At 42.8% G+C, this 23,292-nt stretch overlaps 2 protein-coding genes across 4 annotated transcripts in view; one reads left to right on the top strand and one right to left on the bottom strand.

Annotated features, from left to right (window-relative positions):
• The first annotated feature begins 359 nt into the window (after positions 1–359).
• tecpr1b (tectonin beta-propeller repeat containing 1b) lies at positions 360–12,946 on the top strand. 3 transcript variants are annotated; one of them, XM_006791530.3, is made up of 26 exons: positions 360–480; positions 685–784; positions 2,430–2,662; positions 2,759–2,941; positions 3,097–3,219; positions 3,323–3,445; positions 3,996–4,170; positions 4,743–4,843; positions 5,033–5,134; positions 6,026–6,153; positions 6,252–6,865; positions 6,941–7,056; positions 7,188–7,343; positions 7,446–7,595; positions 7,705–7,862; positions 8,100–8,227; positions 8,543–8,645; positions 8,770–8,866; positions 8,953–9,032; positions 9,115–9,171; positions 9,250–9,424; positions 9,510–9,645; positions 9,835–9,927; positions 10,029–10,135; positions 10,518–10,637; positions 11,943–12,946. In XM_006791530.3, the coding sequence occupies exons 3-26, from the start codon at positions 2,438–2,440 to the stop codon at positions 12,081–12,083; spliced, it is 3,591 nt and encodes a 1,196-aa protein (XP_006791593.2). In that variant the 5' UTR covers positions 360–480; positions 685–784; positions 2,430–2,437; the 3' UTR covers positions 12,084–12,946. The 3 variants fall into 3 exon arrangements, with proteins under 3 accessions (XP_006791593.2, XP_006791592.2, XP_006791591.2); XM_006791529.2 differs by lacking the exon at positions 685–784 and having other exon boundaries at positions 8,552–8,645; XM_006791528.2 differs by lacking the exon at positions 685–784.
• Positions 12,947–14,538: 1,592 nt separating this feature from the next.
• lmtk2 (lemur tail kinase 2) overlaps positions 14,539–23,292 on the bottom strand; it is a 28,360-nt gene continuing 19,606 nt past the window's right edge. The window contains exons 8-14 of the mRNA XM_087839768.1: positions 23,047–23,131; positions 22,418–22,539; positions 20,929–21,078; positions 17,770–20,803; positions 17,553–17,685; positions 17,220–17,475; positions 14,539–16,759 (exon numbers count right to left, since the gene is read on the bottom strand). Coding sequence (XP_087695894.1) covers positions 16,735–16,759; positions 17,220–17,475; positions 17,553–17,685; positions 17,770–20,803; positions 20,929–21,078; positions 22,418–22,539; positions 23,047–23,131 — 3,805 coding nt within the window. The 3' untranslated portion in view covers positions 14,539–16,734. The remainder of the gene's footprint in view (positions 16,760–17,219; positions 17,476–17,552; positions 17,686–17,769; positions 20,804–20,928; positions 21,079–22,417; positions 22,540–23,046; positions 23,132–23,292) is intronic.

Below are 23,292 nucleotides of genomic sequence, written 5' to 3'. Positions count from 1 at the left end.
TGAAGTCGTGCTGAGTTGAGCCTGTCCCAGGGTTGGCCATCCACTTTGTCTAAAGCTTCTACTGGATCAAAGTGCGCCTGTCCAAGGTGCTGAGCCGGTTTTAACATATCCCATCGGGTTCAAAAGTTAAGTTATTTTTTGTTACTCGAGTTTGTGGTGAAATATTCCAAACTGTAATCAAGCCCGCGCTTCAATAATTCATCTGGCGCTGAATAAATTATTAAAAAATGCCCGCTGATCAGCTGCAGCGGTCGGAAAAAAATATATCATGGGCTCCGGTGTTCGACCAATGGGAGAAAGAGATCCCACGCTCCTGTCGAGCTTCAACCAATCATAGCAGCACTTCCTCCATTTCCTGTTGTGGAGTGGGAGCTTCACGGAGGATTCCTGTGGTCCAGAATGTGAATTTAATACGACTGTGTGCATGGATGACTTTATTTGTTCTCCCCAGAGGTGCTGCTGCGTCACGGAGCCTCATGCGTAAGTAACAGTTGGAACGTTTTTTTTTTTTGGGAGGGGGGGACGCCAGCTGACTGCTGCCTGCTGCCTGTTCCCTGAGGATGTAAACAGCTTATACCCGACTTTGCGGCACATCTTAGTAGATATCAACTGTGTTATCATGCTGCATAGCAGACGTTACATCCCGTCTGTTGTTAATAACATGGGGGTTTGAATGTGTCCCAGCATGGGCCTCAGAGATGACAGGCATCGGCTGCTGCACCTGATGTCATGAAGCGTCTGTGGATATTCCCTTGACAACCGCGGATCGGATACCAATATTCAGGTAGGCTGCTGCGGTAGCCCGTGCAGTGTTTCTGATCCTGGATTTACTGGAACTCCTGTGTGTGATTGCGTAAAGCTTTACTGCTGTCTGTCATCTATAACAAGTTCAACCTGGACAACTGCAGGTTTATAAAAACGCTGATGTGATGAGCTCCTTCTGTTTACTTCTGTTTATGCGAGAGGCAAACAAAAGGGCCCGGCTCAATGGATAGCCTTGACATAGTATACTGTAGCGGATTAGTATCAGTTGATAACACAAGGGTCAAGCCAGCCAGCCAACATAAAAGGAAGACTTCCGGTCAAACTTTTCAATATAAAAGTCGACTTCCTCGCTTGTTTGTTTGTTTTTACAGAAGATAAAGTTGAGTCTGTTTAGTTGGCTCCATTACGTTTTTGTTTACCACCAGGTAACTCTAGCAATTAACGACTGTGCAGCCTTAAATCAGCTGAAACTCTGCACTGTAAAATTAATGCATTAACTGTTTAGGACACACAGCTTTTTTATACCCTACATAGTACACAATTTTCAGAGGCTCAGAAGTAACTGGACAAACTAATAAGGACTGTTTTTTAACACTTGGGTGAAAAACCTTTACAGACAATGACTGCTTGACCTTTAAATACCTTGTTTCCTCCTGTGAGACGCTCTGGCAGGCCTTTACTGCAGATTCCTCCAGTCGCTGCTGGTTTGTTTGTCTTTCTGCATTTAGTTTTGTCTTCAGTGACCGACAAGCTGCTCTGTTGTGTTGAGGTCAAGTGACCATTTAACAATATAAGTAAATATATTTATTTTCTTGGGTTGTTTTTCCACTTCCACTAGTATTAATTTGCACTTTGAAGCACTGCCCTCTTTTCTGGCAAAGTCTAATCTGGCTTCCTTGTTCAGGAGTGGAACCAGTGTTGTGCACCCTGTTTTAAACTGGTTAGACTTGGTTAGATGTTGTGAAGTAGTTTTTCTTTACCATGGAAATAATTTTGTCATCATCCACTTCATCCATCATCTGTGGCCTTTCAGGACTGGCCAGTTTTTAAGAACGGACCAGATTGTTGATTTCGGCAATTCTAAAATGTTTGCTATCGCTCTGATTGGTTTTTCTTTTTCTTTTCTTTTTTCTTCTTTTAATCCATTGTTTAATCTAACAATGGCCTGAACTTGCATCTCTTTGGACCTCATATTGAGATTTCAAACAGCAGGTTCAAATCAACTCCAGATCTTTTATCTGCTCATGTTTTTCATCTGGCATTGAGCATTGTCTCTTTACTACTGAGCCCTTGAAAATGAGGGACTATCTATAAAAATTACTCTAATTCCTAATTTTGTCTGCACTTCAACCACATCTTGATTACTTGATTTAAATCCTCAGTGTTGGTATACAGGGGCAAAACTACAACAAATATGTAATTGCCCAAAAACTTACAGACCTAACTGCATGTTATTATTTTTGAGTAACAGATATAAACCTAAAACTCCAGAAAATATGTTAGACACTTATTTATTTATTGATTTTTTTTTTTAATAAAACACTTTTAATAATGCAGTCATTTGTGATTTGTGAGGGATGCTTTTCGATGCTATGAGCAGAGAGTTTTACAATATATAAGGCACAGCTTGGAATGATGAGTGTTGTCCTCTTGTTCCTGTGCAGGAACCATCATGCCAATAACACTTCTGTGGGCCGTGGACGTGTACGGCAGAGTGTACAGCCTTTCTACAGCCGGCCAGCGCTGGGAACGTGCTGATGACTCGCTGCTAGAGCTCAAACGTGTCTCTGCAGGGAAGGGGCGCTGCTGGGGCATCGGCTGTGACCACCATGTTTACCTCAATATGATGCCCAGTGAGACCCCGATCCGCTACCGGGAGGAGACTTATGAAAACCAGGTGGGACAAGGTTGTATATTTTAACGCTGTAAATGGAGATGCTGTTTATGATTAATGCTAAATCTGTGTTTTTTTTTAAAATGTTTGTTTTTTCAGAGGTGGAACCCAGTGGATGGCTTTACTGACACACTGCTGCCCACCGACCGTTGGCCGTGGAGCGATGTGACCGGAATGAATCCCCAGCCACTCCACAGCTTCCAGCTGCCCTCCCGCAGCTGGGAGTGGGAGGGAGACTGGTATGTGGATCACACCTGTGGAGGAGAACCCAGCCAGACTGGGGTGAGAAATAACTCTGCTCCTTGTAAACACATACAAACCCTTTGTTTACATCCTCCTGTCTTTCCTCTGTTCTTCTGTTTCTCATAATATTTAATTCATATTTAAAACAAATACTTCCAGTTTTAATCACATGCTCACTACCTTGGACTCTGTAGGGCTGGGAGTATGCTGTTGACTTCCCAGCCAACTTCTCCCCTGACAAAAAGTGGAATTCTTGTGTCCGTCGTAGACGGTGGATCCGCTACAGAAGATACATAGCACAAGGCACTTGGGCAAAGGTTTCAAAAGTCTCCATTTATTCTGTATTTCTATATGATCATGTTACTTTCACTATGAGACAAAGCAAAAGAATTACCACAGTAGCCTTGTCTTCCTCTGCAGATCCCCTTGGACAATCCCAGGAAACCTCCACTGCCGCTCTGTGACATCAGCTGTGGTGGCTGGGAGATGAGCGACCAGTCCGGAAGGTATCCCTACCTCTGGAGTGTATCTCAACAGGGACAGGTGAGCAATGTGTGTGTAAGACCCATTTACTGTAATCATAATAAATGTGTATTAAAATGAATAACCGTACCATAAGATTAAAAAAAGAGGTTATGGCAGTGCAGAAAATTCCTGAAAAGTTTAAAGAGCTCTAAAAACAGTCTGGTGTTGTTCAGGGAAGTGTAAAGCTTCTCTACCAACATCCTCAATACAATGCTGTGGAAGCTTTAATCAAGCACATTCACAAACACATTTAAATCTCATGAAATCAAACAATTCAAGATAAATGATGTATTCTGTTGCAACAGGATGCTCTCATGCTGAGCGTAGGCCACTTCCAAGGTTTAGCCACAAGAGGGCAGCATGACTTCATATAGTTTCATATGGTCCTTGACCATAAGGCTTTTTGTGAACCAGTTAAATCGTGACTAACTTGATGATTAATCAAGTTAAAATTGATGCTCTATTATCTTTCCCAGAATGAGCTCAGCCAACTAACATGGTATGGATCTGTCTTTTTAAATGAAGGGGTGTGTCAGATGATGAAGCTGATGTTACCTTTACCCTGCAGGTGTGGTTCAGAGAGGGTATCCACCCTCGTGTGCCAGAAGGGACCAGCTGGGAAGAAGTTGAAGTGCCCAAGGAGGTGGCTCAGATATCAGCTGGTCCTGGAGACCTGCTGTGGGCTTTGCTCTGGGATGGGAACCTGCTGGTGCGAACTGGCCTGAGCCTGGACAGTCCCACTGGTGAGCTTTCATTGTAGCTCACATTTACTCAACAATTTTCCATTATGTCTCACTCTGGTCCCCTTTTCTTTACTTCAACAATCTCTCATACAGGATCACTCAGTGATTTTGGGACTCTTTCAGTTAGGAATCATTATGTAGCTGCTCTGAAAGTCATTAATAATGCAGTTTAAATGCTATGATCATTTTTGTAATAGTATTATAACACAGTCCCACTGATATATGACACAGCTAGAAAGTAAGTAAGTGAAATTCATTGCATTTCCATCTGTCAGTCATAGTAAACATACAACATGTAGTACTGTCATATTCCAGGTCGGTATCAAAAGTAAAGGTTTAAAGGCATGAAAGTGGCAAACATTTTTTTTAAAAAACTTAAAAATATGAGTGTGTATCGAATTAGGAAGACTCACTCCCTTTTAAAGATAAAAATCAACATCACATCTGGTTTGTTCATGTTTAGATGATTTGAGAACTCAACAGGAAGCTTCTCAGTAATGACGGCGTCCTCATTATGAGGAAGGCTTGCCTTTGTGCTGGGTTTGTAAAGCATTTTCTTCTTCTTCTGTCAGGCACGTCGTGGCTCGAGGTGGAATCACCGGGAAAGGAAATTGAAGCGCTTCACGTGGCTGTAGGAGTCAGTGTGGTCTGGGTGGTCACTAAGGACTACAAGGTGGGTTATTAGTCAGTTGCAGTTATGTTAGGGCATTGTAGCCCACTGACAGTGTCACTGCAATTTTCTTGAGACTGAAATGAAACAAATGCTTTGATTTAAAAAGAAGTAAACTGTATTACTGAATTACTGCTACTGCACTAAAATACATTTTTGAGTAATGACCCCAACGTCGGTGCGTGAATCCAGGTGTGGTTCAGGCGTGGCGTGAACTCCCACAACCCCTGTGGCTCTGGCTGGATCAGCATCGGAGGGGAGATGATGATGGTGGACGTAGGACTGAATGACCAGGTTAGGAGAGCTTAGAGCTGAAACATTTCATCAGCGGCTCATCGGTTTAAATAAACAGCTGAACGAGTCGACTTTATAATATAATACTGCTTATATGAAAAGATATTCCTCAAATGCTTAGAATGTGGATTTAATAGGTTAGCTGTTGCCACTGAAGTGGGCCTGTGGGTGAAATTGAACTATTAAGGATAAGATTTTCTTCGAACTTTCTTGCTGCTTGGGTCTTTTAAACTCCACTGCAGATGGTGCCTGCTCTGCACAGCTTCTGTACTTCTGACTGCTACCACCTCTGTCTGCTTCGCGTTACTGTCACTCTGGATCTGGTTTCAGGACAAACCAGATCAGGTCTTAGGGTGAGGCAGAAAGCTTTCGATCCTGTGCCTTACTGCTGAAGACTTTGCTAGCTCTGCAAACCCATATCTCGCACCTCCTCCCTTTCGGTCTCACCCATGTCCCCCTCCTTCTCTTGCCTGTAGTCCTGTAACAAGAGCACAGCCAGACGTTCCAGCCAATGTCCCAGCAGGCCCAGCCTTATATATCCCCAGACTATATTCCTACTCGCCTCACATAGGGGAAGACTCCCTAATTAGAAGCTGGCCAAGCCATCGTCATCGTATCCCATATTTCATATTTCAGGGTTGCAATTATGGGAATGGCTTGTGTGAGGTGGCAGGAGCCAGTGTTACAGTATATGGCCTTATAAAGTAGTACTTGCCTGTGTCCTGCTAGAGCTTCTGATGTGTTATTGAGGAGTGGATACTTTCCTGCGATTACTTAGAGTGAAAACTATTTAATAACTCAATAAGTAAATATCGCATGTACATCAATGGCCGTCTTTTATTTTTTATGTTACAGCATTTGTTTTGTTTTTTTTCTCTGTTCTTCTGTTAGGTGTGGGCGGTCGGTGAGGACCGCGGCCTGTATTTTAGAATAGGCGTCACCCCATCTGAGCCAAGTGGAAATGGCTGGATCCCTGTTTCTGCCCAATGGGGCAATAGTAAAGAGGTTATTCCGCCCAGGTGTGCATAAATAAATGAACTGCATATTTTAATTGGCAAGTACAGTGCACATTCAAGCTTAATATTGCGTGTGTGTTTGCATGTGTGTTGTTTAACAGGGATGACTGTGAGTTCAACGGGCAGTTGACTGAGGCATCACAGGGCTCCGTTCTGAGCTGCACTGATTCAGACTCAGAGTTGGGTCCTGCCGACCCTCAAAACAGCACTTCTAACACCCCCATCTTAGAAGCAGAAGCGCCCTCTGTAGTCCCCTTAGGGGGCTCTGACTCACCTACGCCTCCACAGGAAAAAGAAGATGCTCCTTTAGCCCCCCAAACGAATGCCCCCAAGCCTTTTATTCCTGCCAGTGACAGCTTCATCAACAGCCTGGTGTCCGATCGTGACAGAACCTCCACGCTGCAACCGTCCATCACAGAGATGCCGCAGGAAGAGCGTGAGGAGCCACCTCCGGCCCCAGTACTCCAAACCCCTGATGCCGGAGGGCACGATGTCCCCTGGATGAACGTGGACCTGGAGGGGGCAGAGGCGGCTCGAGGTGCACACACGGCAGGGCCCTCAGCGGGCGATGGCAGTGCGGCTGCCACTTATGCCCTGGGGACTCTGGAGAGCTCTCGGGGAGTGGGGGAAGAGGAAGGACCAGTGTGGGCTTGGATTTCCGGTGGAGGTTGCGACGTGGATGCGAGTTCACAGATTAGCTGGCTTAGTCCTGCAGGTATATGGACAACCCGTCACAGTACTTATATTGTGATATTGTGTTTTTGCTCCATTTTATGTCTCTGTCCATCAGGTCCTCTCACCACCTCTCTGTCACTGACTCCAGTCCAGTCAGCCGCCTGGAGCAAACAGCCACAGCAACAGGAACACAGAGAGGAGATCACCAAGAAACCGCTGGAAAGAAGCAACGTAAGACAGCTTATATTTGGCATGTCTCTTAACATGCTCCTCTAAGTGTTGGATTCATTATGTTCACTCCTTTCATGGCACACCTTCGGCTGTGTCCGTGTCTACATCTGTGCCTCCTTTTCTCTCATCAGTCGGTGTGGGTGCGTAAGGGCACACTGCGCTGGTGGAGAGACTGGAAACCTCAGCGCTGGATCGATGTGGGCGTTGCTCTCGAGCAGTCCACCAAGTCAGATGGCAGAAAGGACAGCATTTTCTTTGTTTACTACACACAGTATGATGAGAAAAAGGTCGGTTGTGTTAAGCTGCGACCGGTTAAAGTCTCATAAGAAGTGACAGAAAGCACAGATAGATGTCTCTTGGTCACTCTCTGTTCATTCTCTGTGTCTTAGTACCTTCATGTGTTTATAAATGAAGTGACGGCGCTGGTTCCAGTGCTCAGGGACTGCCACTATGCCTTTGCTGTGTACACTGCCGAAAGGACCAAACAGAGGTGGCCTCTGGTCCTGGCAGCACAAAGCGAAAAGGATATGAGTGATTGGGTAACAGCTTTATGCATCATTAAGCAGTTTGACAGTTGTTCCCATCTGTTATTTTTCAGTGAAGCTGATCAGATTCTCCATTGTTTCTGGATCTGCTTTGTGTCTTCAGTTGTGCCTGTTGTCTGACTGTTGCTGTGAGTGTCGAGGGATCACAGGTCTCCCGTCCAAACAGGCCCTGTGGTCCACCACATCAAAGGGAGACATCATGGTCCACGAGCCATCCCTCTCGCTGGAGGCGCCTGCGCATGCCATGGCCTGTGACCTCATGTGAGAATGATACCAAGCAGTGGATTCTGTCTGCTTTTTCATGTCTTTTCATTCTTTCTCACTGTCTTGACCTGGTTTCTCATTACTCTGTTTTTATTTTAAATCACTGCCTCACTAACACGCTAACATACATCTCTGTCTGGTTAAAGTGGGTAGCATTTGAGCATCTAATCACTTTCAGTCTGTGCTAACCATACTGGAGCTAACGCTGGGTGCTTCCGCTGTATGGTGCTGCAGGTTTTGGCGCCAGATCCACGGCCACCTGCGCTGTGTAGAGTCTAACAGTCTGGGGCTGGTGTGGGGCATCGGGTGGGACGGCACCGCCTGGGTCTACAGTGGGCGCTGTGAGCAACAGCCCAACCCGGGTAAACATGTCCTGTAGACGATTACCCATGTCCCCACACCTATACAAGGAGTACTTCAAAATAAAGACATGTTCTTATTTAGCAAAGCCAAACTTTTTCCAGCTAACTGATTGTTACCAAATAAATAAAATACTAACATGTAAATATCTAAAAAAAACAGTCTGCTCTTTTCTTGCTCGCATGTTCTAGTTTGATGTGCAGCTGCTTGAGCATAGTTTAAAGTCTCTTCCATCTGTTGCCACTGTAGAAGCACACACAGATACACATGCATAAATATTCATTCCCTTGTTTGCATGAAACTTTAATGTGTCTTAGTTTCTGCAGGAGGTGCCGTTCAGATGCACCAGCAGACCGACGTCAGGAGTGTGCATGTGTATGAGAATCAAAGATGGAACCCTATGACTGGATATACAGACAAGTAGGGTAGCCCCCCGCACACACCCCACCCCATCTTTTACAGTTTTTAAGTCTTTGCACTTTATTTTAAGCTTTGCAGCTGTTCTCGCCACCTTACACCATTCCTTTGTGATTTACTCCTCCAGAGGGCTTCCTACAGACCGCCCTATGTGGAGCGATGAAAGCGGCCTGAAGGAGTGCATCAAAGGCAGCACATACCCGCCCTCCCCTCAGTGGTCCTGGGTAGGTAGAATCCGAGGAATTGGTTCCTCCGAAATATTCATTTTTTTTGTCTCACTGGCATTCTCTGCCATGAACGTTTGTTTCAGGTGTCAGAGTGGGCCGTGGACTACAGCGTCCCCGGAGGAACGGACAAAGAAGGCTGGCAGTATGCTGCAGACTTTCCCACGTACGTAAGCTTTTTTATTTGTTTTTATTAGGGTGTCTCGAAAGAAGTCCTTCCCTTTTATTGACTCATCTGTTTTCTACAGGACATTTCATGGCCACAAAACCATGAAAGACTTTGTTAGGCGCAGACGATGGACTAGGTGAGCACACTTCGCATCGCTGGGATTTTGTAGCGCTCAGTTTTTGCAGCATCTTAACAATAACATATCCACACCCAGGAAGTGTAAGATCACATTGCAAGCTCCATGGAATCAGGTCCCACCCATCCGCCTGAGTGACATCTCACTGATGCCATGCCTGGCCCAGAGCAAAATGGAGCAGGTCCCTGTCTGGGCCCTCAGTGACAAGGGAGATGTCTTGTGTCGGTTGGGAGTCAGCCTCCAAAACCCTGCGGTGAGAAACGTGCTGAGGATCTGTTTTATAGGTAGTTACTTCACACTTCTAACCATCTCTAACCTCACTGGGTCTGACCACATAGGGCAGCTCGTGGCTCCACGTGGGCACTGACCAGCCCTTTAAGTCCATCTCTATTGGTGGAGCCAATCAGGTATGGGCCATTGCCAAGGATGGAGCTGTCTTCTACAGAGGATCAGTATCCCCACAAAACCCTGCAGGTCAGTTAAATTTATAAATCTCATAATGAATCATATATATAAGTCATAAAGTTATAATGTGTTCTGGAGGAAAAGAGAATAAAGTTAAATGATTTATGATGTGAGTGCATGCATCGACTAATATAACCAGTGAGAAACCAAAGAGAGCCAGACTTTGTCTATTTTTCAAGAGCTTTTGTCTCTCTGCAGGAGAGTGCTGGTACCACATCCCCTCCCCCCTGAGACAGACCCTCAGACAGCTTTCTGTTGGGCGGACCTCTGTCTTTGCTGTGGATGAAAACAGTGAGCAATATTATGTTTTATTGGACCAATGTCTATTAAAATGCGAGAACATGAGTTAAATGGCAATACCTTCTGTTAATAATGTTATTAATGTCACTTAGGTAACCTGTGGTACAGACAGGGCCTCACCCCCAGCTACCCACAGGGCTCCGCCTGGGAGCTCATCTCCAACAATGTCACCAAGGTTTCTGTGGGGCCGCTGGACCAGGTCAGTGTTACCACAGTTTCCAGAAGCAAACGAGCTGTAATGGAATTAAAAGTAAAACAGAATCTAAAAGACATTAAAAGGAATAAAAAAATAAATTGCATTTATAGTAAAACTGGAGTTAAAAGCATTAAGAGAATTCAAATTAACTTTACATAATAGCAGACCTGTTGCATTCATATCACCCAGTTGCCCATCTAAACAGATATGTTTTTAGCATTCAGTTACCAAAGTCTGAAAAGCCCCATCACCCCAGAGACTTAGCTGAGTGTAATAAACACTAAATAAACTCAAGCGAAGGCTTAAAACAAGAAGTCTATCCATCAATAACTACATTTGCATGTTGTAAGGCTGGAGTTTGTGTCAGCGATGCTGTTTTCTCCAGGTGTGGATCATAGCAGACGGAGTTCCAGGTTTCCCTGCTGAGACTCCCGGAGCCGTCTGCCACAGGACGAGTGTGGGACCCATGCAGCCCAAGGGCCTGTCCTGGGACTATGGGATAGGGGTGAGCTCCTAGTTGATACCTGTTGCAAAAACTGTTCCCATTTCTTCAGTTGAAACTGAAAGATGCCAAAGATATTATTATATTGTATCCTAGAACCAAAAAAAAAAAAACGATTCCCAAAAAGCTATTATCACAGCATAGTGTGCAGTGTGTCCCTAAAAACTTTGAGGAAACTGGGACTCCTGTGGTAAGAAACAGTAAGAAAAAAAAATCCAGCAAAACTCTGACACAGGACATGTGAGATGCATCCAGCCCCTTCAGCTGATTAGTCTACTGTTCACTGAAGCCTGATCAGGAGTGATCTCAGTAGAAGAATGAATTTTTTAACAATTTTCATCTGCAGATCGATACTCATGCGGTGCTGTAGTGAAGAAACAACCAAAAGGGTGACTTTCACATATTTTTTAACCTCAATGTAGCTCTGTGAAATCAGACGGAGGCAAAGTGGCTCTCATAAGAGAGCATAAACCACTCAAGCTTGATTAATAGTACTGTGATAAATCTACGCTGTAGGTATGATTGCCAATAAAAATCAAATGCCGAGTAAACACAGTGTAATGATTAGCAGAGGGGTAATAGCTCTGTCAAACAAATGTTTAACAGAGCTCACGCAACAGCCAGTATTTTGCCAGTGTAAATTAAATCATATTCCCTATTTATTAGCTCAGAGTGCAAGATGATCAGCTCAGGTTCACTCGTGCTGGCAGACACACTGATGGAGAAGTATATTCTGTATGCAAACAGTGACACCGAGAGAGAAGCTCTGCAGGGATCCAACACAGGACTATGAATCAAGCCTTAAATCAACATAAGCAGAAGCTTTTGGCAGGGCCATCATGTTCTCCGTACTTGAATTGAAGAATTCAGGCTATTGGCAAAAGGCACCTTTCAAACTTAGCGTTAAGATTTGAAGTTAAGCCCTTTTTTAATTGTCTAATAATTAGGTTAAAATTAACTGCACTTTAAAAACCAGCAAAATATATACAGTCAGGGTAATATGAAGTAACACCCGCTTTCAGTTCTAAAGATGTACATATTCACAATATAATAAATCTATCTGGTAGATACAAGGTCTTAAAATAAGGTAAATACAACAACAAATTACACAGTGTTTTCATTTATTTAACAAAATCTAAACCAAAATGCAGAAGAACTCTGGAAAAGTCCAACTTTACCTCTTCTATAGGAATCAAGTGCGTAAGTAGCAGCCAGGTGCTGCTAATCACATGCAAGTATTCAAAAACAGTTAAAGCTGTTTAAGCTTTTTCTAGTATTTCTTATCATTTGCGTGTGTTTGACTTCCAGGGAGGATGGGAGCACACCAGTGTGAGGGGGAACTCAGCAGAGGCTCCTCGAGGCCCTCACCCTCCTCTCGCCGGACCATCGCGCAGCCCGGTCCACCCGCAGCGTCCGACTCAAGCGAACGGCAGCGCCACAAGCGTGTAGCTCTCTCTCTGTCTCCCGTTTCCTTCTTGTCATTTTTCCTCAGCCCTGTTTGTGCCTGGATCTATACACAGCATCTCTCCTCAGACCATTTCAATGAACTCCTATCCCTTCGTGTAAAGGGACATGCACAATCACACCCATGGGTTTGGACTGGCTGGATTTGAAACTTGATCGATGGATGAATGTTACTCGCTGGCTTGTTTCCCGGGCAGAAATCAGAAGTCAATATTCACTGATGACAAAACAGAGAAAAAAGTAAGCGCATGTTGTTGCTCTTACTAAGCTTTGGCTACTGGATGTCACAGGATCTAGCAATAGCTTTTAATTCTTCTCCACAGCAGCCTGATAAAACCTAAAAAGGTGGGATATGATGAAGGGCTAAGGCTTGGTTACCAAATGAACTTCAAACAATCCCAGAGTAGCCTAAGCTGTTATCGGTTTGTAGACTCCTGTTTGTTTTTGTGTTTTGAGTTGCCTGTCATGTACATTTGAATGTGTTATCATTTATTTATGATGCGTTTGTTGAGTTGTGTTTCTCCGTTTATTTTGGACCATTACATGTTTGCAATGGAGTGTATTTATGACTGGCAAAAAAATTTGATACATTCACTTCGTGTGGGGAAAAATATATTGCTTTTTACCGCCAGGCAATACCTTTCTATCCTTCTGCAATAAAATGAGAAGCTCTTCCTGTTGACAGAAATCTATATCTATCTATCTATATCTATATCTCTATATAGATATAGATATACACACACATCTAGATAACTGCTATGACCGTAACACTGCAGCAGGTCTGAATGTCACCACGGCTGTACATTGATCTTACCGGGGCATTGAAATGTGAAATAAACGTCTGGAAATACCGTTTTGTGGTTAGACATCATTTCACAGAAGCTGGCTTTGGAAGTTTGACCCTTTCCACGTCTTTGCTATTTTATTCTCTTTTTTTATGTACTGAGTGTTTCTCATCCGCCAAAGAATTTCATATATTGTTACAGATTTGTGCACAGGATGTTTCCTGAATTCCTCCCTCTGTATGTGCATTTAGGTTAACCCGCCATATATTTGTAAAGTTACACAAGTGCTGAAACTAGCCGTGAAAAAAAAATTTCTTTAGACAATCACAAATGTTAAAATGAGTGATTAAAGGCAAAAGCTGTCTGCCGTGAAGTCCTGCAGACGTATCAAACTGCAGTGAATCTCAAAAATCCGAGACACAATCTGCAGTTTTGATTGAAGGCGGATGTTTCAGCTGCAGCACAAATCCCCTGACCTTCCAGCACTGATCACAGGATTTAAAAAAAGACCTTTGTCACATATAGGCCATTTTAATCTGCTCTGAACTGAGTATATTTGAAAGAATCTGGGATCTTATTTTTTTAGTCTATAATCCCAAAATAGATGCACACACACACAAAAGTATTTTTGCTCTAAACTTCAAAAGGCTACTCCATGTGGGATGTTGAAAATGTAATACAGCAGTGTGTATTACTTCTTCATCCCCCAGCTTAAACTGGGTCTGGCTCTAAAGAAAAGTAGGACCCTGTGCATCAAGAACACTGATCCGTCTGTAGTTTGAGAAAAATAAATCCTCAACTGACAGCTTGATTAAACGGTCATGGAAAGTAGAACTGTTCTGGTTCTTGAAGGGAGTGGCACTCACTGCAGTGGGAAATCCTGCTTTTTTCTGCATTTTTTGGCACTGAATAACACGGAAGGCCATAATCGGATAGTTGATAGTCCACCACTATATTTTCAGCTTTACAGTTTACACCTGTGCTAACACAATGAACATTAACATTATATTATACTACACAGCCACTCTCAGAACACAGCAGGGATGATTCGGAAAGCCACATCTACATGAGTTCACCAACACATTTCTGAGTTCCCTGAAACTTGTTTTCACAGTTCTGTATTCAGTCCTGTAAGAAAAAAAAACCTTTAAGTACACTGAAGGATTTAGTAGCTTCTAGAACCAGCTTTAGCAACAATAAGTGACTATCAGTCTCTCTCACATTGCTGTGGAGGAATTTTCACCCCACTCTTCTTTACAGCATTGCTTCAGTTTAAGTGATGTTTGCGATCATTCGTTGCGCATGTTGAAAAGCTGACTGGGTCATTCTGCCACCCCTGAGATCATTGATGTGTTACATGGACCGAGCTTTAGCCAACAAACATTCGTCTCTAGAGCACTTTGGCATACAGGGGAGTTCATGGTGGAGTTGGTGACAGGTCCTGTACACCAACAGCAGGGATGAGGTATTTTTTGCTGATTTGCTTTTAGTTTTTGCCAAATGTGGCACTGTGCATTTTGACATCTTAACCTACTCGAGGCCTTAAGATTACCCGTGCAGCCTGCCCTGAGCCTCATACACCAACTTGTTCAGTCCAATTAAACGTGTTAATCTCCTGCATGATTATCAACTGAAAACAGAACGAGCCACAAACCTTTATTAGAAGTCATTTGCATTTATTTTCATATTAAACAGTGTAATTATAAACATTTCAATCACACTAAGCATGATCAATATGAAGTAAAAATATTTTTTTTAATTCTACAAGTTTAAAGGACAGAATGACTTCACGTCTGCTTGTTTGTCTTAATTTAACTGCTTGTAGCTGATGACTGTGATATGTTCCTCTGATTCAACTCAGTTTAAGTTACAAAATGAAACCTCATACCTAGAACTCAATTACATAATTTCCCATCATTTACAGACAAAAAGAAAAATTAACATTTATATACACATCAGTACAGTTCAACATTAAGTTACATTTCTCAAATGTGCAAGATTAAGCAAATGTATACTGTAGTGAAATAAAAGAAGATTTCCTTAAATAGATGTTCAAGTTTAACTGAAGCACAGGCTGCTGGTTTTAAACAGAGGATAACATTGTCTGGGATACAGTGTCGTCTGTATGGGGCAGGTGAGACGGACGTGTAGCTATTACGGGTGAAGTACAGCTTCTCATCTCATCATCAGCGACAAAATATTCAAGGTCAATTGAAAGGAAAGCCTTAACTGTATACCCTACAGTTTCAAATAAGAGATTTTAAAGCTTACATAAAAATGTCAGGAAAGGTCTGTCTTCATCTATAACCATTTGCATTGCGCTTCTATACAGAAAGTGATCGCGACGAATGCACATCCCTGTACGTACGGCCCCGCAAATGATAAGACTCAGAGGCAGAAGCTGAACAGAAAGGGTCATTTAAGATGGAAATGCAATCTGAAATAGTGAAGTTTGACACAAAGCTGAAAAAAGAAAAAGGCAAACAACTCCGCCCACAACACTCGGGTTTATAAAAGCAGCAGCATTGAGTTTCTTGTTGTTGTTGTCGTTGTTCTAGTAGTGAGTTGCTGTGAAAGCTTAAAGTCCCTGCACACGCTCGTCAGCTTGTCCTACAAACTCTGATTCAAACCAATTTATGAAATTCATTGCACATTTGATTACAAACAGCTCATGACATTTTCTTCATCCTTACATTTAAAAATAGCTTCTTTTTTTTTTTTTTAAAACATCATCCCACTAAACTTTTTGTAGCGATCATCAATCGAGGGGTGCAGCCTCTTTGTCTTTCAGCGTCATCAGGCACTGGAATGAGACCCAGCGACAAAGTAATCGAGACAACCATCAAAGCGACTTCCTGCACATTCGCAAGGATAAAATAAAGCTTTACAAAATAAAAACAACAACAACAACTTGTTTTAAGTTATTCATCACAACTGTCTTACAGCTGGGTCGCCTCTTTAACGACTGACATGACAATCCCACAATTCTTACCGACATTTCTCCAAACTTCGACTCCGCTTACTATACATGTTCCTTTAAAACATAAAGGACAATACAGTGTGTCGCCTCTGTAGTGTAGTCTTCCAGTCATCCTATGCATGGATTGCACCTACAGCAGTTACAACCCGTTAATTCAAATGCTGCTACAGAAAGACAACACACATGGCTTCCCCTCCAAAAAGGAGACTGTGATTAAACTTAACAGGAAGTTTTTAAAATAAAAGGCAATCACGGAAATAATCACATGACATGAAGGAGCAAAGTGAACAAATTAAGCTGTCAGTTTTAGGTGTGTGTGAAATCAAAGAGCTTATTCTTGTTTGGCTGTAGTGATACGTTTACCAGCCCAGTGGGTTGATTTTCTTTAATTAAATAAATTTTTTTTTTTTTTTTTTGGTGAAGCAAAAGTCCTAGAAAAGGAGTGCACTTACACACAACAAAAAGAAGCAGCCAAACACCTGGAATGCGCATGATGAGGCATTAAACCAAACATTTAGAAGCTATGTCAGTTAGTTTGTTTTCCCTCCCCAAAACATTTTAATTGCACTGAACTAAAAATCATACAAACACGCACACGCACGCACACACACACACACACAGATGGAGCTGGAGAGGTGATGTGGCTCAGACTGGGACTGGGCCTCGTCCGTCTTATTTGCCTAATGTCCGTTTACAGCCTTTTGTTCTCATGGCCACGCCGCTGAGAATAGTTCTGCCTGAGAGAAGCATCTGCAGTTTGTCCCCACAAACTGCGTCGTCTGTTGTCCTTATTCGGCTGTTCTCCCAAAAAAAGAGCGAGTAGCTTCATTCCGCAGTAGTGTGAAGATAAACGGTCCCTTCATTTAGCACCCTAGTCTTTCTCTCCGTCCTCGCTGCTTCCTGGTGTGAACAAAGACAAGTTTAGTCATCTGGTAAAACCCCTGAAAACACAACCATTTTATTGTTCATGTAAACTCTGATGACAGTGGTGGACATCAAATTAAACATAATCTTAATATATTCAGACACCTGCATACATATAATAAAATTAGGAACGCAATGGAATCAGATTGGTTAGCTTAACTTAGAACCAAGACTGCAATTCAAGAATAGCTGGGCTCAGTAAGAATGCACACCTCCTAAGTTTGTGAATTTGATGCATGCACGTGGCACACTGTAGCTGTACAGTGTAGTGGTTTACAAACTGGTTTAATATGTGAAAGATCAGGAGAAGACTCAGGTTTGAGTGAGGAAGGTTTCATTAAAGTTTTGTATTTACTGCACAGACATGGACATTTTCTTCCTAAAATACTGAGCTATCCATTCAAGACTGTATACCAGTTTGGCCTGCTCTACTTGCCTCCTTGTTCAATATCAGAGTCGGTAAGATGGGTAAGGGAAAAGCTGGCAATGCTGGCCGGTGAGATGGAAAAACGGGAGTAGCTTGAAGAGCCGGTCCAGCTGGTATCCAGCATGGACCCCACTGCAGGGGCCGGAGAGGAAAACGACGCTGCAGATGAGGACCTTGCCTTGGATACCGTGTCTTTACCCGTCTTGGACAGGAAGGTGGGTGCGGGTGAGGAGAAGTCATCATCCCACTCAAAACCACCACCTGTAAAGATTTAGTCAGTGAATCAAGACATATGCTTTGTGCAAATAGAGGCTTTTATTGCTGACTTGTGGCATTACCTTCTTCATCTGTTGAGCTCTCAGAGTTGGCAAAGCGGTTCAGGTAGCTGGCAGCAGGCGTGGAACTGCTGAACTGTGGTACCCGACTGTTTGAATCCAAGGAGTGGTCACCCAGTTCCTTGGTGGGCGTCTCCTAAATAAGATTTAATTCAGTTAACACATATTACCAGCTGCCCTCGCAAACTAAGAGAATGAAGATCACAGACTAAAATTTTACCTGGTCAAACAGGTAGACAGTGACATCATCAAAGAAAGACACGGCTCTTTTGGAGTTATCCGCACCAAACCTTGCAGGAAATGGGAAAGATGATGCTCCGATGTTCAGAGATGTGGGTTTTAACAAGCTCTTCAGGTTCTTCGCCCTACTGTCGTCCGAGATAACAACTGGCACCGGGTGCACGGTTTCATCCTCGCTTTCTGAGCTAGAGCTGTGCAGCTGGTACGCGCGCATGTCGTCATCCGAGTCGTCACTGTTCTCGTCCTCCTCGTCTGCATCTACGCCATCTTCTTGCCCATCTAAGCCCGACCCATCCCGCCTCCCCAGGTAACGCCCCTCCACATCCGGCTCCTTAATTTTATGACCATCACTGGTGTCGGTTCTGGTGAGTTTAGCGTGAACTACACTCTCTGTTGCTGGCTTAGCTGGGGCTATAGAAGGAAGTATTGAGGTTTCTGGACTTTCAGAGGGGTCCTGGTGATCAGTAAATGCAGTGTCCTTGAAAACCTCTGGTTTAATTCCATCTTCATTGGAGCTGCTGGTAGACTCGACCACCTGGTTTTCACCATTTTCTGTGATATCTGAAACTGCTACTGAAACCATCTCCTTAACATCCTTGTCTTGTGATTCAGCAGGTAGAGAAAATAAAGAGTCAATATCTTTTTCCTTGTAAGCCTCCAGTGCAGGAGCTCGAGAAGCCTCGGGAACCTCATCAGTGGAGTTCCTCAGCCACGTGTCTTCAACAGAACCACCTGCAGTTATTTCTTCAGACTTCTTTTCAGGTTCTGATTCATTGTCAGAAAAGTATGCAGAGTCTCTGTAATTACTTCCCATAATTGGTTCCTCAGCAGGACCTTCATTATCTGGTTGATCTTCCTCACTGGGATCTTCACTGCGAGTATCTAGCACACCCTCTACTTCGGAGATTATGATTTTCGGCGGAACTAGACTTGCCGCAGTTGTGAGCTCTTCTGTCTCCTCTTCTTCTTTGGTAACACTCAAGCCATTTTTTACAGGAGAGGAATCTTGGACATTTGGCTGAGAGTTCCACTCAGGAGACTCCAGATTCTCAGTCTCATAACCACTATCTGATATCCTGTATGGAGGTTGGAGTTTGTGTTGAGCAATTTGAGCATTCAGTTCATCTCCTTGCTCTCCAAGCCTGTGGATGTCAAGTGAGTCTAATGAGTCTGGTGTTTCAGCAAAGTTCTCTACAGTTGGAACAGTGGTGGACATACTGTCTTCCAATAAACTGTCCTGGCTGATCTGGTCTAAAGATGGACCCGACACCAGAAGAGAAGCTCTATCATGACGATGCCCATTGGTATCCATAAATGATTCTTCATGATCAGACAGAGTGGTTTCCATTTGTATATCTGCATCCTCAATTAGCTCACTCAACAAATCATTACTTGTTAGATCTTCACTGTGTCCATTATCTGAAGGTAATACTTGAGCTGGCAGGGGTTCAGGCATTTTACTTTCTATGGGCTGAGTGTCATCCTTTGAGGTTCCAAGGTCATCTTCAAGGCTGGGAATTTTGGCATCTGTGCACAAAGAATCTGTATTGGCACTGTCAGATATTGCAGTGGTGTGGTCATCAGTGTGACTGATGAGAACCTCAAACCTCTCTGAGGTAGAATCAAAACCAGAGTCTACACCTCTGTTTGAGGATTGCAACAGACCAAGGTCTTCTGTGGAAGAACTATTTCTAGCTGGCAGCTGGTTGCTTGTGTCATCTTCTGTGACCACTGTAATGGAAGGCACCAGTGTCTCATTTTCTAGAGACTGACAAAACTCCCCCAAACTGTTACTTGGAGAGTCTAGAAGTTCGTGTCTTGAGGATGTGCTACTTGCTGCCGATTTAAAATAAGTGTCTGCTGTGTTTAAGCTGCCTAACGAGTCAAGCTTATCCCAAGAATTCATTTTGAATGCTTCCTCTGGTTCGTGGGCTAAACCAGGTAAAAGAAAATTTGGTTGTGGGCTTAAGAAACTAGCACCCTCCTTCATTAGGGTTTGATCTTTAAGAAACATAAAATTATCTGCTAGTTTTTCAGTACTCAAAAGACTTTTTCCATTCATGTTTTCATCCTTTGCTTCCACAGAATTCACCACCTTAGTGGGTTCCCCTAAAAAAGCATCCCCATAGCTTCCATCTCTATTCACTGCTTCACCCTCTAAAGTTCCCCCTTCAAGGAAAGGGTTTCCGCTGCGCTCTGGAAGCTCCATAAAATTCTGCCTCCAGGAAGGCGAGTCTTCTTGTTTTGACCCATCTTCTGTAAAAATGTTGGTGTGGTACGGACTGTCATTTTCAAGAGACGACCAGATGTGGCTGTCTGGTAAATATGAATCCTTTGAGTCAATACTTTGGTGGAAAAAGTCGGCATCTGTGCTTGACTCATCTAGCCGCACATCTTGGAGCACAACGAAATCTTGCCCACTTGAACCAAAGCCCATATCTGGTTCTCTATTCCCGTCCTCCCCAACAGTGCTCTCCCCTTGCTCTTCTAGTTGGATATAATATTCATTCCCATTAGATGGCTTTTGTGCATCAAACACCGGTAAGATCCCAGGAAATCCTGGAGTGTTCCCACTTTCTCCTCCTGCTGCGCTAGTTGAAGGATCAGGGAAATGAGCCTGAATATCTTCACTGGAAACAGGAAAGAACATGCTGTGGTAGTTTAGTGTTGTGTCTACGCCTGAACGTCCATGGTTACCATCATAGTGGTCATGCTTAGCCGCTTCCCAAACATACTCAAAGCTGAGACCTTTGCTTGTTTCAGTCACAGTCAGAATTTCATCTATTTCTTGTCTTAGGGCATCATCAGCAAACTGTTCCAAGATTGGGAAGGAGGAATGGCTAACAGTGGTCTGCCGCATAGTGGGGTTAGGCTTCAGTGCATCCCAGCGTTGCTCGAAATCTTCTTCTATGTCCTTCTGGCCTTGCATACGCAGATAGATGAGGAGACGGTGTACTTCCTCTGCTGTGGCCCGTTTGTCTGGAGACAGCCAACAGAACTGCAAAATTTCATACCTACAGTTACAGAAAAAATAAAAAATTAGACACTTTATATTGCTAACAGCCTAATAATTGTCATTAGTTTTAAATTTAACAATTTTAATGCAAGCTGCTTAAATAGCCATCTTCCAGGGACTCACCATCTATCAGAGTAGGGAAGTTCCAGTTGTGGCTTGAACAACTTGACTTGTTGCTCCTTGATCACATGGTTGAGAACTTCTCGGTCAGACAGATGTGGGTACGGCTGAGCAGCATTCTCAAAGAGCTCCCATAATGTGACCCCCAATGCCCTACAGACAATTGAGGATTTAAAAAAAAAAAAAGTTGTACTAGAAGGATAAGCAATGCATATGTGCCACAGGTACCTGCTTTACATTTCTGAAACTAGATGAATTTTCTATATGACTCCACAACACAGCCAAGTTTACACAGAAATGGATCATAAAGTGCTTGTATTTTATTACATATACCAGCATCAGCATTATTTTTGTCAGTAAGGTACCAGACAATGTAACTTCAGTAACTTTACACAGTCAACTGTTGTCTATAGGTAGTTATTTACCAGTTTCACACAAAATTGGTAAAACCCCTCGATTTTTGTAGCGCTGTGTTGAGTTGCTAAAGTAGCTAAAGACAACTTAATCTCACAGTGAAAGCTTATCATGTTTGGACTGGGCTTCACAAATCCCTACACAAAACGTGCACTGCTTATGTGTCCAGAGTTTTTTTTAGAACATTCTCTGTAAACACTTGAGAAGACTGTGTGGGAAAATCAGCAGTTTCCAAAATACTCAGACCAGAACATCTGGGACCAACGAACATACCATGTTCAAGGTCACTTTCTTCCCGATTCTGATGCTCGGTTTGAACTTGATGAAAGTACAAGTTGTCTTGACCATGTCTACATGACTAAATGCATTGTGCTGTTGCCATGTGATTGGCTGATTAGATAATTGCCTTAAACAGTACCTAATAAAGTGGTTGGAAATTGTATTTGCTGTAGATTCAGTGTAGCTGTGGGATTACATAATAAATATTAACTTTCTCTTTACCTCAGGAAACATTTAGAATGTCAACATAGTTGTATTCAGTGGCAAATTAGGTACTTGGATAATAGAGTTTTTAATGTAACCTTTATTCAATAAAGAAAATATAACTGATATAACTACTAAATATAACTAAAATATAACTACAACTCATTTGTAAGATTGTCCTGACTAAAACAGGCAGTAGTAACTGTGAAGTCATGGAGGGGCTCAAAAAGAATACTGTGAGGAGAGATGTACAGTTGGTGAACTGTCAGAATTGTTGTTTTAATCTGCTGAACATTAGCAAAACTGTAAGTAATCATTTACTATGATACTTTACTTTGTTGTATTCCAAAAATAAATCATGTTCCAATTACATGTATGTATATTTGAGCTATTGTGGATTTGGCTCTACTTAGAATACCTGTTATAACACATTAATACAGTTCTTTGGGAGACTAAATCGGGAGTTTTAAAAAGCTGCTTTTTAAAAAAACAGATCCAGGTTAACTTCTCTAATGACAGCAAGTGAGCCTGGATGTGTGAGTCAGTTTTTGAAATGCCCTCTAGTGTCAGTGCAGGGCTGAAATCTGGTACATACCACACATTGCTTGGCTTGGTCTGTTCCATAGAAATTACGCCACCATGGCGCTCGCCTACCAGCTCAGGAGCCAACCAACGAAGGGGTGCATACACATCATCCTCTGTGATGATGTAATCCTCCTATGGTAGCACAGTTTAAAAACAATCTGTTACACAATTTTTACAATTTTTTCCAAGAAATATTGCAGAAATATGACCTAAATAAAACAATTATTAGCTCTCACTGAGGTGGTTCACTCTTGCACTGCCTCCCTCTTTCTTTACAGAAATAGATCTAGTGGGTGACCTTATATCATGAGTATTAAATTCAGACAGCCAAACTGACAGATCAGCAGTATTAAAGGAATGCAGCAGACAGAGCTTCCTGACATATGCAGCATGTCATGTTATATGAGAGGACAGTATTAATTCTTCAGTGAAATATATCGTTGATCAAAGGAAACATGTCCAGCCTCTGATAAAGACTGTTTATTTTCAGTCTGTTCATTTGCAGCTGGTTGCATTTAAACAGTGCTTGCCTACTTACTAACTACTCAAATCAATTCGTGCGTATTCATCCATTCATATAATGCTTTATTCTTTGCACTTTTAACACTTTTATGCATCTCACTTAAGGTTTCTCCTTACTTTATATCTGCAGGGTCCAATGCCATAGTCTCCCACTTTGACTGTGAGGTCTGCAGTCAGGTAGCAGTTCCTCAGTGCTAGATCACTACAGGAGCATAAACACAGACATGAGCATTACATTTTGAGTGGTGAAGACATTCAAGACAAATTCACAATTGCTACAGCATTCACAGATTTGGAAGAAAGACCGAGGCCATCACTAATGAAATTATTTAGCTTATTCGGTTTTGTTTAGCCTAATAGTCT

The sequence above is a fragment of the Neolamprologus brichardi genome, chromosome 4 (assembly GCF_056152115.1).
Source record: "Neolamprologus brichardi isolate AB-2024 chromosome 4, ASM5615211v1, whole genome shotgun sequence".
Lineage (NCBI taxonomy): Eukaryota > Metazoa > Chordata > Actinopteri > Cichliformes > Cichlidae > Neolamprologus > Neolamprologus brichardi.
Note: the sequence above shows the minus strand (reverse complement) of the source record. Positions and strands in the feature narration are given on the sequence as shown.

Bases quoted from the DNA above. Each gene is read 5' to 3' on its own strand.
- tecpr1b (XM_006791528.2), top strand. From the start codon at position 429: ATGACTTTATTTGTTCTCCCCAGAGGTGCTGCTGCGTCACGGAGCCTC. The intron at 9,928-10,028 runs GTGAGCAATATT...AATGTCACTTAG, and splicing joins CTTTGCTGTGGATGAAAACA to GTAACCTGTGGTACAGACAG. The intron at 10,136-10,517 runs GTCAGTGTTACC...TGTTTTCTCCAG, and splicing joins CTGTGGGGCCGCTGGACCAG to GTGTGGATCATAGCAGACGG.